At 40.9% G+C, this 18,647-nt stretch overlaps 1 protein-coding gene across 7 annotated transcripts in view; it reads right to left on the bottom strand.

The window, feature by feature from the left end:
* Window positions 1–18,647, bottom strand: part of LOC133535523 (plasma membrane calcium-transporting ATPase 1-like) — a 255,985-nt gene that overhangs the window by 130,091 nt on the left and 107,247 nt on the right. For all 7 annotated transcript variants that reach the window (XR_009802241.1, XM_061875430.1, XM_061875427.1 and 4 more), the window contains one exon: window positions 14,132–14,503. Coding sequence is in view for 6 of the 7 variants with exons in the window: in XM_061875430.1 (XP_061731414.1) it covers window positions 14,132–14,327 (196 nt within the window). In the remaining variant the exon portion in view is untranslated. The remainder of the gene's footprint in view (window positions 1–14,131; window positions 14,504–18,647) is intronic.

Here is an 18,647-nt window from a genome sequence, read left to right as displayed (position 1 = left end):
TGCAATAAATGAAAACTAAAACCTGTCAACGAAAAAACATGCACAGTAAATGAAAAATACACATCCTACAAATGAAAAAAAAAACAGTGTAAACAAAATAAATATATATAATGCACGAAAAGACATAAAAAATGAAAAAAATATATATTAAGAAACGAAAAACAAACACCTTAAAGTACTATGGAAATGGTAACCATTGTCTCACTCAGCATCAAGGAGTTAAATCACCAGAATGATTCCTGAGCGCGGCCACCGCTGCTGCTCACTGCTCCCCTCACCTCCCAGGGGGTGGAACAAATGCAGAGAGTAACTACACCACACCTACTGAGTGTGTGAGACTATCAGTGATACTCGAACTTTAACAGTGAACGAAAAAAAAAACATAATAAGAAAACGACAACCTGTAAGCAAAAAAAACACCCCATGAACGAAAAATATATAAAATGAACAAAATGAACATCTTAAACCCTTTTTTTTTCTTTTGAGATGAAGATTATTTATGTATTTAATATTTGTTTGCGTGCTGAGGTATATTATTTATTCACTGTTTTGTTACAGAAGACAAAGAAATGGGATAAAATTACTATGCTATGAAAAGGGTAATGAGCTCATCTTCTTCCTACTCCTTTTCGGACATGCTGTAATAAAATAACTGGAAATATATGATGCATCACATTGTATCCTAATAAACTGAAACTGAACTGAACATATGAAAAAAAAAAATAATAAAAACATATAACTTACAGTACTGTAAACGAAAAAAAACAATAAATAAAAAAACAACAACCTGTAAACGAAAAAACATGCACAGTAAATGAAAAAAACAGTGTAAACGGGGGAAAAAAGTAGAAACAAGTATAAAAAAAGCAAAAATATATATGAAGAAACCAAAAACATATACTAAACAGAACTGTAAATGAAAACAAACATATAATAAAAAAAAAACAACAACTTGTAAACGAAAAAAACATGCACCGTAAATGAAAAAAAACCCAGTGTAAACAAAAAAAAAAGTATAAAAAAGTATAAAAAACGAGAAAATATATATGAAGAAACATAAAACATATACTTTACAGTACTGTAAACAAAAAAACATATAATAAATAAAAAACAACAACCTGTAAATGAAAAAACATGCACAGTAAGACAAAGAAATGGGATAAAATTACTATGCTATGAAAAGGGTAATGAGCTCATCTTCTTCCTACTCCTTTTCGGACATGCTGTAATAAAATAACTGGAAATATATGATGCATCACATTGTATCCTAATAAACTGAAACTGAACTGAACGTATGAAAAAAAAAATAATAAAAACATATAACTTACAGTACTGTAAACGAAAAAAAAACATAATAAATAAAAAAACAACAACCTGTAAACAAAAAAACATGCACAGTAAAAGAAAAAAACTGAGTAAACGGGGAAAAAAAGTATAAACAAGTATAAAAAAAACAAAAATATATATGAAGAAACCAAAAACATACTATACAGAACTGTAAATGAAAACAAACATATAATAAAAAAAAAAAAAACTTGTAAACGAAAAAAACATGCACAGTAAATGAAAAAAAAAACAGTGTAAACGAAAAAAAAAGTATAAAAAAGTATAAAAAACGAGAAAATATATATGAAGAAACATAAAACATATACTTTACAGTACTGTAAACAAAAAAACATATAACAAATAAAAAACAACAACCTGTAAATGAAAAAACATGCACAGTAAATGAAAAAAACAAGGTGTAAACGGAAACAAAAATAATAATGAAGGAAAACAAGTATAAAAAATTAAAAAATGTGTATGAAGAAAAAAAGAAACTTACACCCTACAATACTGCAAACAAAACAAACATATAAAAAAAAAAATATTTAAAAACCTGTAAAGGAAAAACATGCACAGTAAATGAAAAAAAAAACAACGTTAACGGAAGAAAAAGTGTAAAAAAACGAAAAAATACACAATAAGAAACAAAAACATGTACCTTACAGCAGTGGTCCCCAACCACCGGGCCGCAGAAGAATTTTTTTATAAAATTTTTTTTTTTTAAAAAGTTTTATTTCATTTTTTTATTAAATCAACATTAAAAAACACAATATACACTTACAAATAGTGCACCAACCACAAAAAACTCCCTTTTTCATGACAAAGAAGAAAAAAACGAAAAGAAAAAGAAAGGACACCCCCCCTTACATCTTACAGTACTGTAAACAAAAAAAAACATATAATAAATAAAAACATTTCAAAACCTGTAAAGGAAAAACATGCACAGTAAATGAAAAAAAAAACAACGTAAACGGAAGAAAAAAATGAATGAAAAAAAGTGTAAAAAAACGAAAAAATACACAATAAGAAACAAAAACATGTACCTTACAGCAGTGGTCCCCAACCACCGGGCCGCAGAAGAATTTTTTATAAATTTTTTTTTTAAAAGAATGTTTTTTTTGACATATTCGGTTACCGATTAATCGGTGCATCCCTAATATATTTAAATAGACCTTTAAATAGACTCCCTTTTTAGACCAGTTGATCTGCCGTTTCTTTTCTTTTTCTCCTATGTCCCACTCTCCCTTGTGGAGGGGGTCCGGTCCGATCCGGTGGCCATGTACTGCTCGCCTGTGTATCGGTTGGGGACATCTCTGCGCTGCTGGTCCGCCTACGCTTGGGATGGTTTCCTGCTGGCTCCGCTGTGAACGGGACTCTCGCTGCTGTGTTGGATCCGCTTTGGACTGGACTCTCGCGACTGTGTTGGATCCATTATGGATCGAACTTTCACAGTATCATGTTAGACCCGCTCGACATCCATTGCTTTCCTCCTCTCCAAGGTTCTCATAGTCATGATTGTCACCGACGTCCCACTGGGTGTGAGTTTTCCTTGCCCTTATGTGGGCCTACCGAGGATGTCGTAGTGGTTTGTGCAGCCCTTTGAGACACTAGTGATTTAGGGCTATATAAGTAAACATTGATTGATTGATTGATTGATATACGCCCCCGCTATCACCAAACCCCGTCCACCTCAACCCCGCCGCCGAAAAGAAGCATTCAAATTTTTTAAATATTTTATTTGATATGCCATTGATATCTTTTAATTATTATCATTATTTGAACCTCGATTTTGCATGTCACTATAAAGTTACATAAGCGTTGCTTGTTCAATATTCAATGCAAAACTTGTTTGGGTCTCTATTGAAAGGTTAATTTGTTCAACCTCGGCCCGTGGCTTTGTTCAGTTTTACATTTTGGCCCACTCTGTATTTGAGTTCGACACCCATGTTTTAACCAATGGCTGCTTGAACAGAACCCGGCGCTGTCGGGTTCTGCACAACCATCTTGTTGGATTCAATCCAGTGGAAGCTGCAGGGTGAAGAAGTCATTTTAAAAATGACTTTCATTTTGGAGGCGTGAGGCACGGCAGCAAATAATGTCCGTGTGATCAATAGCCCTCCTTTTATTTTGTTGTTCATTTCATGCTGGCATGCTGTCCTTTGCACAGCGTCCCTGTGGACCCACACATGAAAGTGTGGAGATGAAACATCCCAACTGCTGTGTGTGGGTGTGTGTGTGTGTGTGTGTGTGTGTGTGTGTGTGTCTTTCATGACTGCATCAGGACCACAAGCCAGGCTGACAGCCCAGATTTAAGAGATTTAACCAACACAGCAAGTTGTCAAAACCCAGCACTGAGACCTCTTCAGATACACGTGTCCCCTGACGTCTGGGGGCCCACCGAGACGTTTTCAGATACACATGTCCCCTGATGTCTGGGGGGCCCACCGAGACGTCTTCAGATACACGTGTCCCCTGACGTCTGGGGGCCCACCGAGACGTCTTCAGGTACACATGTCCCCTGACGTTTGGGGGCCCACCGAGACGTCTTCAGGTACACATGTCCCCTGACGTCTGGGGGCCCACCGAGACGTCTTCAGATATACGTGTCCCCTGACGTCTGGGGGCCCACCGAGATGTTTTCAGCTACACATGTCCCCTGACGTCTGGGGGCCCACCGAGACGTCTTCAGGTACACGTGTCCCCTGACGTCTGGGGGCCCACCGAGACGTCTTCAGATACACGTGTCCCCTGACGTCTGGGGGCCCACCGAGACGTCTTCAGATACACGTGTCCCCTGATGTCTGGGGGGCCCACCGAGACGTCTTCAGGTACACGTGTCCCCTGACGTCTGGGGGCCCACCGAGACGTCTTCAGATACACGTGTCCCCTGACGTCTGGGGGCCCACCGAGACGTCTTCAGATACACGTGTCCCCTGACTTCTGGGGGCCCACCGAGACGTCTTCAGATACACGTGTCCCCTGACTTCTGGGGGCCCACCGAGACGTCTTCAGCTACACATGTCCCCTGACGTCTGGGGGCCCACCGAGACGTCTTCAGATACACGTGTCCCCTGACGTCTGGGGGCCCACCGAGACGTCTTCAGCTACACATGTCCCCTGACGTCTGGGGGCCCACCGAGACGTCTTCAGATACACATGTCCCCTGACGTCTGGGGGCCCACCGAGACGTCTTCAGATACACATGTACCCTGACGTCTGGGGGCCCACCGAGACGTCTTCAGATACACGTGTCCCCTGACGTCTGGGGGCCCACCAAGACGTTTTCAGCTACACATGTCCCCTGACGTCTGGGGGCCCACCAAGACGTTTTCAGCTACACATGTCCCCTGACGTCTGGGGGCCCACCACTCCTAGACCCTAGACCTGACCCTCCATGGCAGGAACTGAACTGCATTTCCTCAAACCACCTGTTCCACTACAGAGAGGCCCCGAGGCCCACTCAAATATTAAAGCTGAATTAATCATTTTACTCTTGATTTGAATCATCATACATGTATCATCATACGTGGTATCATTGTGCATGGTAGGGTATCCTCATTCATAATATCATTATACGTGGTATTATCATATGTGGTATCATCATACGTGGCATCATCATGCATGGTATCAACCTACGTGGCATCAACATGCATGGTATCATCATACGTGGCATCATCATGCAATGTATCATCATAGGTGGTATCATAATACGTGGTACCATCGTACGTGGCATCATCATGCATGGTATCATCATACATGGCATCATCGTGCACGGTAGCATCATTCGTGGTATCATCATAAATGGTATCATCGTATGTGGGATCACCATACATGGTATATTACGTGGTATCATCATATGTGGTAACATCATATGTGGCATCATCATGCATGGTGTCATCATACATGGTATCATCATACGTGGTATTATCATACATGGTATCATCGTATGTGGGATCACCATACATGGTATCATCATACGTGGCATTATCGTGCATGGTAGCATCATACGTGGTATTATCATACATGGTATCCTCGTATGTGGGATCACATACATGGTATCATCATACGTGGTATCATCATATGTGGTAGCAACATACGTGGCATCATCATGCGTGGTATCATCATATGTGGTAGAATCATAATGCATGGTATCATCATGCGTGGTATCATCATATGTGGTAGCATTATATGTGGCATCATCATGCATGGTATCATCATTAATGGTATTGTCATGCGTGGTATCATCATATGTGGTAGCATCATAATGCATGGTGTCATCATGCGTGGTATCATCATATGTGGCATCATCATGCATGGTAGCATCATACGTGGTATCATCATACATGGTATCATCATATGTGGTGTCATCATCCGTGGCATCACCATACATGGTATCATCATATATGATATCATCATACATGGCATCATCATACGTGGTACCATCATTAATGGTATAAACCTATGTGACATCAACATGCATGGTATCAGCTTACGGGGCATAATTATGCATGGTATTATCCTACGTGGCATCTTCATACATTGTATCATCATACATGGTATCATCATACATGGTATCATCATACGTGGCATTATCGTGCATGGTAGCATCATACGTGGTATTATCATATATGGTATCATCATACGTGGCATTATCGTGCATGGTAGCATCATACGTGGTATTATCATACATGGTATCATCGTATGTGGGATCACCATACATGGTATCATTATATGTGGTATCATCATATGTGGTAGCAACATGCGTGGTATCATCATTAATGGTATCCTCATGATTGGTATCATCATATGTGGTAGCATCATAATGCATGGTATCATCATGCGTGGTATCATCATATGTGGCATCATCATGCATGGTAGCATCATACGTGGTATCATCATACATGGTATCATAATATGTGGTGTCATCATACATGGCATCACCATACATGGTATCATATGTGGTACCATCATACATGGCATCATCATGCATGGTAGCATCATACGTGGTATCATCATACATGGTATCATCATATGTGGTGTCATCATCCGTGGCATCACCATACATGGTATCCTCATACATGGTATCATCATATATGATATCATCATACATGGCATCACCATACGTGGTACCATCATTAATCGTATCAACCTATGTGACATGGTATCAGCTTACGGGGCATAATTATACATGGTATTATCCTCCGTGGCATCTTCATACATTGTATCATCATGCATGGTATAATCATACATGGTATCATCATGTGTGGTATCTTCATACGTGGTATCATTATGCATGATAGCGTCATACATGATATCATCAATCAATCAATGTTTACTTATATAGCCCTAATTCACTAGTGTCTCAAAGGGCGGCATCATACTTGGTACCATCTTATGTGGCATCATCATGCGTGGTATCGTCATACGTGGTATCATATTGCATGGTATCATCATGCATGCATGGTATCATCATACTTGGTCAAATTAAAGTGAAAATGAAAGCAGAGCTTCACTACTTTAGTCATCATTTTTGCGCTTAAGAAACTTCTCTCTGACTTTAGCCCCTGACTTCTTCACTTTGAAATTGCCACTGCTGCCCCAAGTGGTGGGAAGGTGTATTACAACCCGGCTGTGTGCCCTCCCTGGTCCGCCCTCAGGATCCAAGGATGGCCAACATGGGGAAAACAACAACTAATGAATATCATTTTGGGCGTTTTTTTTCCTGCCAAAGTGTGCGGAAGATAAATGTGAAGCGGCGCCAGAGTTCTGTATCGCCAGTCTAAAAGGAGCGGAAGGTGTTTGGAGTGACTGAAGAAGCAGATGTGAGCGAGCTGTGATGCGAGTCCATGCCTCCAGTTGCCATGGTAACCTCAACAGCAGCCACCCACCACCTTGCAAGTGTGTGTCACCGCCGAGGAGGAGGCAGGTTGATACAGGAACAACAAGTGAGGACTATGCACCTCCTCACACCTCCACCTGGACGCACCCTGGAGAAGAGAGTCCGCTGCGGCACAAGCTGAGCCCAGAAGAGCGAGACAGGTTGATCCCGTTCTTTGTTGGAAGCATGTGAAAAGTGGTTTGTTTTCAGCATCACACCGACAACCTGTTTCTGTTTCACCTGCTACACACGTCCTCAGGTATACTGCACCACACCTGGGTCACACATCTCATCTTGGTTAGCAACCACACCTGGGTCACGCAGCTCATCTTGGCTAGCAACTAGACCTGGGTCACACAGCTCTTCTTGACTTGAAACTAAACCCGGGTCACGCACCTCATCTTGGTTATCAACTAGACCCGAGTCAGACATCTCATCTTGGTTAGCAACTAGACCCAGGTCACAGCGCTCATCTTGGCTTGCAACTAGACCTGGGTCACACATCTCATCTTGGCTTGCAACTAGACCTGGGTCACACATCTCATCTTGGCTTGCAACTAGACCTGGGTCACACAGCTCTTCTTGACTTGAAACTAAACCCGGGTCACGCACCTCATCTTGGTTATCAACTAGACCCGAGTCAGACATCTCATCTTGGTTAGCAACTAGACCCAGGTCACAGCGCTCATCTTGGCTTGCAACTAGACCTGGGTCACACATCTCATCTTGGCTTGCAACTAGACCTGGGTCACACATCTCATCTTGGCTTGCAACTAGACCTGGGTCACACATCTCATCTTGGCTTGCAACTAGACCTGGGTCACACATCTCATCTTGGCTTGCAACTAGACCTGGGTCACACATCTCATCTTGGCTAGCAACTAGACCCGAGTCACACATCTCATCTTGGTTAGCAACTAGACCCGGGTCACACATCTCATCTTGGTTAGCAACTAGACCTGGGTCACACATCTCATCTTGGCTAGCAACTAGACCTGGGTCACACATCTCATCTTGGTTAGCAACTAGACCTGGGTCACACATCTCATCTTGGTTAGCAACTAGACCTGGGTCACGCAGCTCATCTTGGTTAGCAACTAGACCTGGGTCACACATCTCATCTTGGTTAGCAACTAGACCTGGGTCACACATCTCATCTTGGTTAGCAACTAGACCTGGGTCACACATCTCATCTTGGTTAGCAACTAGACCCGGGTCACACATCTCATCTTGGTTAGCAACTAGACCTGGGTCACACATCTCATCTTGGTTAGCAACTAGACCTGGGTCACACATCTCATCTTGGTTAGCAACTAGACCCGGGTCACACATCTCATCTTGGTTAGCAACTAGACCTGGGTCACACATCTCATCTTGGCTTGCAACTAGACCCGAGTCACACATCTCATCTTGGTTAGCAACTAGACCTGGGTCACACATCTCATCTTGGTTAGCAACTAGACCCGGGTCACACATCTCATCTTGGTTAGCAACTAGACCCGGGTCACACATCTCATCTTGGTTAGCAACTAGACCTGGGTCACACATCTCATCTTGGCTTGCAACTAGACCCGAGTCACACATCTCATCTTGGTTAGCAACTAGACCTGGGTCACACATCTCATCTTGGTTAGCAACTAGACCCGGGTCACACATCTCATCTTGGTTAGCAACTAGACCTGGGTCACACATCTCATCTTGGTTAGCAACTAGACCCGGGTCACACATCTCATCTTGGTTAGCAACTAGACCCGGGTCACACATCTCATCTTGGTTAGCAACTAGACCCGGGTCACACATCTCATCTTGGCTAGCAACTAGAACCGGGTCACACATCTCATCTTGGCTTGCAACTAGACCCGGGTCACACATCTCATCTTGGTTAGCAACTAGACCTGGGTCACACATCTCATCTTGGTTAGCAACTAGACCCGGGTCACGCACCTTATCTTGGTTATGAACTTCTGAAGACCTCAACACACATTAACTGGTGAGTGGGTGTGTTCCTGACATTGTGGGGACAGTGGGAGGGCACTAATAATAATAATAATAATAATAATAATAATAATAGTCAAGCAGCAGCATGGAGGACTCCAGGTCTGACATGAAGAACTGGAACCTTGGTCAACTTTTAGACTTGTATCTTCCCATCATGGAGATGTGCTGCAGCTGGGATAGGTTCCAGCCTCCACTTGACCCCAAGAGGGACAAGCAGTACAAAATGGATGGATGGATGGGTTTGATACCATGCATGATGATACCACATATGATCATGCCAAGTATGATGATACCATGTATGATGATACCTTGCACGATGATACCACATATGATACCATGCATAATGCCATGTATGACGCTGCCATGTATATTGATACCATGCATGATGATACCACATATGATACCATGCATAATGCCATGTATGACGATGCCATGTATGATGATACCATGCATGTTGATACTACATATGTTACCATGCATGATGATTCCATGTATGATGATACCATGTATGATACCATGCATGATAATACCGTGTGTGATGATACCACATATGATGATACCATGCATGACGATACCACGTATGATAAATCATGCATGAGACCATGCATGTTGATACTACATATGTTACCATGCATGATGATTCCATGTATGATGATACCATGTATGATGATACCATGTATGATACCATGCATGATGATACCACGTATGATAAATCATGCATGAGACCATGCATGTTGATACTACATATGTTACCATGCATGATGATTCCATGTATGATGATACCATGCATGACGATACCACGTATGATAAATCATGCATGAGACCATGCATGTTGATACTACATATGTTACCATGCATGATGATTCCATGTATGATGATACCATGCATGACGATACCACGTATGATAAATCATGCATGGGACCATGCATGTTGATACTACATATGTTACCATGCATGATGATTCCATGTATGATGATACCATGTATGATGATACCATGTATGATACCATGCATGATGATACCACATATGATCATGCCAAGTATGATGATACCATGTATGATGATACCTTGCATGATGATACCATGCACGATGATACCACATATGATACCATGCATAATGCCATGTATGACGATGCCATGTATGATGATACCATGCATGATGATACCGCATATAATACTATGCATGATAATGTCATGTATGATGATTCCATGTATGATAATACCATGTATGATGATACCATGTATGATACCATGCATGGTAATACAATGTGTGATGATACCACATATGATGATACCATGCATGACGATACCACGTATGATAAATCATGCATGAGACCATGCATGTTGATACTACATATGTGACCATGCATGATGATACCACCTATGATAAATCATGCATGAGACATTGCATGTTGATACTACATATGTTACCATGCATGATGATGCCACGTATGATGATACCATGTATGATGACGCCACATATGATACCATGTATAATGATGCCACATGTGATACCACGAATGATGATACTATGCACGATAATACCATGTAATATGATGCCACGTATGATGATGGCATGTATGATGATATCATGTATGATGATACCATGTAATATAATGGTTATTGTCGCCAAGATGTTTATCCTTGATAACGTCTATCGCCTGTATCGCAGTCTTCACAGTGCTATTGTCGCCAAAATGTTTATCACTGATATCGTCTATCGTCTGTATGGCAGTCTTCAAAACGCTATTGTCACCAAGATGAATATTATTGATATAATCTATATCGCAGTCTTCAAAGCGCTGTTGTCGCCAAAATGTTTATCATTGGTATCGTATATCGTCTGTATTGCAGTCTTCAAAGCGCTATTGTCGCCAAAATGTTTATCATTGGTATCGTATATCGTCTGTATTGCAGTCTTCAAAACACTATTGTCGCCAAGATGTTTATTATTGATATCGTCTATCGTCTGTATCACAGTCTTCAAAGCGCTATTGTCGCCAAGATGTTTATCATTGATAACGTCTATCATCTGTATCGCGGTCTTCGAAGCGCTATTGTCGCCAGGATGTTTATCATTGATAACGTCTATCATCTGTATCGCAGTCTTCGAAGCGCTGTTGTCGCCAAGATGTTTATCAATTATAACGTCTATCGTCTGTATCGCAGTCTTCGAAGCGCTATTGTCGCCAAGATGTTTATCATTGATATCGTATATCGTTTGTATTGCAGTCTTCAAAGCGCTATTTTCGCCAAGATGTTTATCATTGATAACGTCTATCATCTGTATCGCGGTCTTCGAAGCGCTATTGTCGCCAAGATGTTTATAATTGATAACGTATATCGTCTGTATCGCAGTCTTCGAAGCGCTATTGTCGCCAAGATGTTTATCATTGGTATCGTATATCGTTTGTATCGCAGTCTTCAAAGCGCTATTGTCGCCAAAATGTTATTCATTGATAACGTCTATCATCTGTATCGCGGTCTTCGAAGCGCTATTGTCGCCAATATGTATATAATTGGTATCGTATATCGTCTGTATTGCAGTTTTCAAAGCGCTATTGTCGCCAAGATGTTTATCATTGATAACGTCTATCATCTGTATCGCGGTCTTCGAAGCGCTGTTGTCGCCAAGATGTTTATCTTTGGTATCGTATATCGTTTGTATTGCAGTCATCAAAGCGCTATTGTCGCCAATATGTTTATCATTGATAACGTTTATCATCTGTATCGCGGTCTTCAAAGCGCTATTGTCGCCAATATGTTTATCATTGATAACGTCTATTATCCGTATCGCAGTATTCGAAACGCTATTGTCGTCAAGATTTTTATCAATTATAACGTCTATCGTCTGTATCGCAGTCTTCGAAGCGCTATTGTCGCCAAGATGTTTATCATTGGTATCGTATATCGTTTGTATTGCAGTCATCAAAGCGCTATTGTCGCCAATATGTTTATCATTGATAACGTCTATCATCTGTATCGCGGTCTTCGAAGCGCTATTGTCGCCTAGATGTTTATCATTGATATCGTCTATCGTCTGTATTGCAGTCTTCAAAGCGCTATTGTCGCCAAGATGTTCATCATTGATATCGTGTATCGTCTGTATCACAGTCTTCAAAGCGCTATTGTCGTCAAGATGTTTATCATTGATAACGTCTATCGTCTGTATCGCAGTATTCGAAGCGCTATTGTCGCCAAGATGTTTATAATTGATAACGTATATCGTCTGTATCGCAGTCTTCGAAGCGCTATTGTCGCCAAGATGTTTATCATTGGTATCGTCTGTATCGAAGTCTTCGAAGCGCTATTGTCGCCAAGATGTTTATCATTGATAACGTCTATCATCTGTATCGTGGTCTTCGAAGCGCTATTGTCGCCAAGATGTTTATAATTGATAACGTATATCGTCTGTATCGCAGTCTTCGAAGCGCTATTGTCACCAAGATGTTTATCATTGGTATCGTATATCGTTTGTATTGCAGTCTTCAAAGCGCTATTGTCGCCAAGATGTTTATCATTGATAACGTCTATCGTCTGTATCGCAGTATTCGAAACGCTATTGTCGCCATGATGTTTATCATTGATAACGTCTATCATCTGTATCGCAGTATTCAAAACGCTATTGTCGCCAAGATGTTTATCATTGATATCATATATCGTCTGTATCACAGTCTTCAAAGCTCTATTGTCGTCAAGATGTTTATCATTGATATCGTATATCGTCTGTATTGCAGTTTTCGAAGCGCTATTGTCGTCAAGATGTTTATCATTGATATCGTATATCGTCTGTATGGCAGTCTTCAAAACACTATTGTCGTCAAGATTTTTATTATCCAACCATTCATCCCTTTTCTACCGGTTGTCCCTTTTTGGGATGGCGGGGGGTGCTGGAGCCTATCTCAGCTGCGTTCGGGCGGAGGTATCGTATATCGTCTGTATTGCAGTCTTCAAACCACTATTGTCGCCAAGATCTTTATGATCGGTATCGTATATCGTCTGTATCGCAGTCTTTCCAGTGCTATTGTTGCCAAAATATTTATCATTGGTATCGTCTAGCGTCTATAACAGTCTTCAAACCACTATTGTCGCCAAGATGTTTATGATCGGTATCGTATATCGTCTGTATCGCAGTCTTCGAAGCGCTACTGTCGCCAAGATGTTTATCATTGGTATCGTATATCGTTTGTATTGCAGTCTTCAAAGCGCTATTGTCGCCAAGATGTTTATAATTGATAACGTATATCTTCTGTATCGCAGTCTTCAAAGCTCTATTGTCGCCAAGATGTTTATCATTGATATCGTATATCGTCTGTATCACAGTCTTCAAAGCTCTATTGTCGTCAAGATGTTTATCATTGATATCGTATATCGTCTGTATCACAGTCTTCAAAACACTATTGTCGTCAAGATGTTTATCATCGATATCGTATATCGTCTGTATCACAGTCTTCAAAGCTCTATTGTCGTCAAGATGTTTATCATTGATATCGTATATCGTCTGTATCACAGTCTTCAAAGCTCTATTGTCGTCAAGATATTTATCATTGATATCGTATATCGTCTGTATGGCAGTCTTCAAAACACTATTGTCGTCAAGATTTTTATTATCCAACCATTCATCCCTTTTCTACCGGTTGTCCCTTTTTGGGATGGCGGGGGGTGCTGGAGTCTATCTCAGCTGCGTTCGGGCGGAGGTATCGTATATCGTCTGTATTGCAGTCTTCAAACCACTATTGTCGCCAAGATCTTTATGATCGGTATCGTATATCATCTGTATCGTAGTCTTCGAAGCGCTATTGTCGCCAAGATTTTTATCATTGATATCGTCTGTATCACACTGTAAAAATTCCTGTTTGCATTGTTTCTTACGGAGACATCTGCTTCAATGTCCAAACATAAGTAACTGTGAGAATGCTGCGAGCGTTACCTTCAATAGGCGACGTTTTCAGGCGGCGGCAGATGCCCTGCACGTCTCCGTAGGACTCCCGGATCTTGTTGACGGCCTCGGAGCTCCTCAGTTCCATCAGGTCCCTCAGGTCCATCACGCTCACCCCAAAGTCCCCCTCCTGGTTGCCATCGGCAACAGAGTTCCCCGCAGGGTGGTCGGCCGTGTTGTTGGCCATGTCCTCCTCCCGGGCGTGTCCGGCGGATGCAAGAGTCACAGTGGCGTGTCAGGTGGCGGCAACGCTGGCGGGCTGGCTGGACAGGTGAAGGAGGCGGGGTTAACTCCTTTTGGGGACGGACGTGCGCCTCTCGGTTACCATGGAAACGAGGGCACAGACATGTTGGGCTGCTTCCTCTGCGGAAAAGACGGACAGGAAGGAGAAAGTTAATTAATGACTCATTAAAGACAGGCTGGGAGTATTAACGAGGTCTCCAAAAACATCTGCTCCCACTCCTTCATCCAACCTCAGCACAGGAAGTCGCCATCTGCATCCATCCAATGGCAGGAAGGACAAATACTGGACATACCAACGCTCACACTTCAAAATACCCAACAAATACTGGACATAACAATACTCATACCTTAAAATACCCAACAATAATGGACATACCAATACTGATACTTCAAAATACCACCAAATCCTGGCCATACCAATACTGATACTTCAAAAGATAAACAAATCCTGGCTATACCAATACTGATACTTCAAAAAACAAACAAATCCTGGCCATACCAATACTGATACTTCAAAAGACAAACAAATCCTGGCCATACCAATACTGATACTTCAAAAGACAAACAAATCCTGGCGATCCCAATACTGATACTTCAAAATACCCAACAAATACTGGCCATACCAATACTGATACTTCAAAAGATAAACAAATCCTGGCCATACCAATACTGATACTTCAAAAGACCACCAAATCCTGGCGATCCCAATACTGATGCTTCAAAATACCCAACAAATACTGGCCTTACCAATACTGATACTTCAAAAGACAAACAAATCCTGGCCATACCAATACTGATACTTCAAAAGACGAACAAATCCTGGCCATACCAATACTGATACTTCAAAAGACCAACAAATCCTGGCCATACCAATACTGATACTTCAAAAGACCAACAAATCCTGGCCATACCAATACTGATACTTCAAAAGACCAACAAATCCTGGCCATACCAATACTGATACTTCAAAAGATAAACAAATCCTGGCCATACCAATACTGATACTTCAAAAAACAAACAAATCCTGGCCATACCAATACTGATACTTCAAAAGATAAACAAATCCTGGCCATACCAATACTGATACTTCAAAAGACCACCAAATCCTGGCGATCCCAATACTGATGCTTCAAAATACCCAACAAATACTGGCCTTACCAATACTGATACTTCAAAAGACAAACAAATCCTGGCCATACCAATACTGATACTTCAAAAGACGAACAAATCCTGGCCATACCAATACTGATACTTCAAAAGACCAACAAATCCTGGCCATACCAATACTGATACTTCAAAAGATAAACAAATCCTGGCCATCCCAATACTGATACTTCAAACGACCAACAAATCCTGGCGATCCCAATACTGATACTTCAAAATACCCAACAAATACTAGCCATACCAATACTGATACTTCAAAAGACCAACAAATCCTGGCCATACCAATACTGATACTTCAAAATACCCAACAAATACTGGCCATAACAATACTGATACTTCAAAAGACCAACAAATCCTGGCCATACCAATACTGATACTTCAAAATACCCAACAAATCCTGGCCATAACAATACTGATACTTCCGTTGCACTAAAGTCCTCCTGTGTGCAGGATTTGCTTGGATCTTGGTACTAATGCTGAAAAACTTGAAGAGTTTATCAACCACACTAACATCACGTGTGTGTGTGTGTGTGTGTGTGTGTGTGTGTGTGTGTGTGTGTGCGTACATTCGAAGCCATCCCCACAAATGATGCGAGTGCTCATCAAAGACTTTACCACGGTTAACTACACACACACACACACACACACACACACACACACACACACACACACACACATGCGGGTAGCGGTTAGATCATTATGGGATAGCGGTGTGATGTAAGGACCATAGGAATACGCAAGTATTTGATTGACACGTAATAAATGCTGACTCTGCACGCCTTCTTCATGTCTTCACTCTTGTGCACAAAGTGTGTGTTAGTGTGTTACAAAGTGTGTGTTACAAAGTGTGTGTTACAAAGTGTGTGTTAGTGTGTTACAAAGTGTGTGTTAGTGTGTTACAGAGTGTGTGTTAGTGTGTCACAAAGTGTGTCTTAGTGTGTTACAAAGTGTGTGTTAGTGTGTTACAAAGTGTGTGTTAGTGTGTTACAAAGTGTGTCTTAGTGTGTTACAAAGTGTGTCTTAGTGTGTTACAAAGTGTGTGTTGGTGTGTTACAAAGTGTGTGTTAGTGTGTTACAAAGTGTGTGTTACAACGTGTGTCTTAGTGTGTTACAAGGTGTGTCTTAGTGTGTTACAAAGTATGTGTTAGTGTGTTGCAGTGTGTTTTAGTGTGTTACAAAGTGTGTCTTAGTGTGTTACAAAGTGTGTGTTAGTGTGTTACAAAGTGTGTGTTAGTGTGTTACAAAGTGTGTCTTAGTGTGTTACAAAGTGTGTCTTAGTGTGTTACAAAGTGTGTGTTGGTGTGTTACAAAGTGTGTGTTAGTGTGTTACAAAGTGTGTGTTACAACGTGTGTCTTAGTGTGTTACAAGGTGTGTCTTAGTGTGTTACAAAGTATGTGTTAGTGTGTTGCAGTGTGTTTTAGTGTGTTACAAAGTGTGTCTTAGTGTGTTACAAAGTGTGTGTTAGTGTGTTACAAAGTGTGTGTTACAAAGTGTGTCTTAGTGTGTTACAAAGTGTGTGTTAGTGTGTTACAAAGTGTGTGTTAGTGTGTGTTAGTGTGTTACAAAGTGTGTGTTACAAAGTGTGTCTTAGTGTGTTACAAAGTGTGTGTGTTAGTGTGTCACAAAGTGTGTCTTAGTGTGTTACAAAGTGTGTGTGTTAGTGTGTTACAAAGTGTGTGTTAGTGTGTTACAAAGTGTGTCTTAGTGTGTTACAAAGTGTGTCTTAGTGTGTTACAAAGCATGTGTTAGTGTGTTACAAAGAGTGTGTTAGTGTGTTACAAAGTTTGTGTTAGTGTGTTACAAAGTGTGTGTTAGTGTGTTACAAAGAGTGTTAGTGTGTTACAAAGTGTGTGTTAGTGTGTTACAAAGTGTGTGTTAGTGTGTTACAAAGTGTGTGTTAGTGTGTTACAAAGTGTGTGTTAGTGTGTTACAAAGTGTGTGTTAGTGTGTTACAAAGTGTGTCTTAGTGTGTTACAAAGTGTGTGTTTGTGTGTTACAAAGTGTGTGTTAGTGTGTTACAAAGTGTGTGTTAGTGTGTTACAAAGTGTGTGTTAGTGTGTTACAAAGTGTGTGTTAGTGTGTTACAAAGGGTGTTACTAGTGTGTTACTGGATCTCACATGACAGACTAAAGTACATTCTGATGAAAATAACTAAAATAAATACAATCCTCTTCATTCCTCTTTGAGTACAATATTAAAGAAGGAATGTTACAGTAATAACTATTATATTACTCCATGTAAACAGTAATACATATTCTATTACTGTATGCCATCCATCCATCTTCTACCGCTTGTCCCTTTCGGGTAAGCATACAGTAATATAATCTTCTACCACTTTGACCTCCACTACCACTTTGACATATTCTACCACTTTGACATCTTCTACCACTTTGACCTCCACTACCACTTTGACATCCTCTACCACTTTGACATCCTCTACCACTTTGACATATTCTACCACTTTGACATCTTCTACCACTTTGACATCCTCTACCACTTTGACCCCTACTACCACTTTGACATCTTCTACCACTTTGACATCCTCTACCACTTTGACCTCCACTACCACTTTGACATCTTCTACCACTTTGACCTCCACTACCACTTTGACATATTCTACCACTTTGACATATTCTACCACTTTGACATCCTCTACCACTTTGACATCCTCTACCACTTTGACATATTCTACCACTTTGACACCCTCTACCATTTTGACATATTCTACCACTTTGACATCCTCTACCATTTTGACATATTCTACCACTTTGACCTCCACTACCACTTTGACATCTTCTACCACTTTGACATCCTCTACCACTTTGACATATTCTACCACTTTGACATATTCTACCACTTTGACATCTTCTACCACTTTGACATATTCTACCACTTTGACATATTCTACCACTTTGACATATTCTACCACTTTGACATATTCTACCACTTTGACATCTTCTACCATTTTGACATCTTTTACCACTTTGACATCCTCTACCACTTTGACATATTCTACCATTTTGACATCTTCTACCACTTTGACATCTTCTACCACTTTGACATATTCTACCACTTTGACATATTCTACCACTTTGACAT

This window comes from Nerophis ophidion, linkage group LG16, assembly GCF_033978795.1.
Source record: "Nerophis ophidion isolate RoL-2023_Sa linkage group LG16, RoL_Noph_v1.0, whole genome shotgun sequence".
NCBI classification, from domain to species: Eukaryota; Metazoa; Chordata; class Actinopteri; order Syngnathiformes; family Syngnathidae; genus Nerophis; species Nerophis ophidion.
Note: the sequence above shows the minus strand (reverse complement) of the source record. Positions and strands in the feature narration are given on the sequence as shown.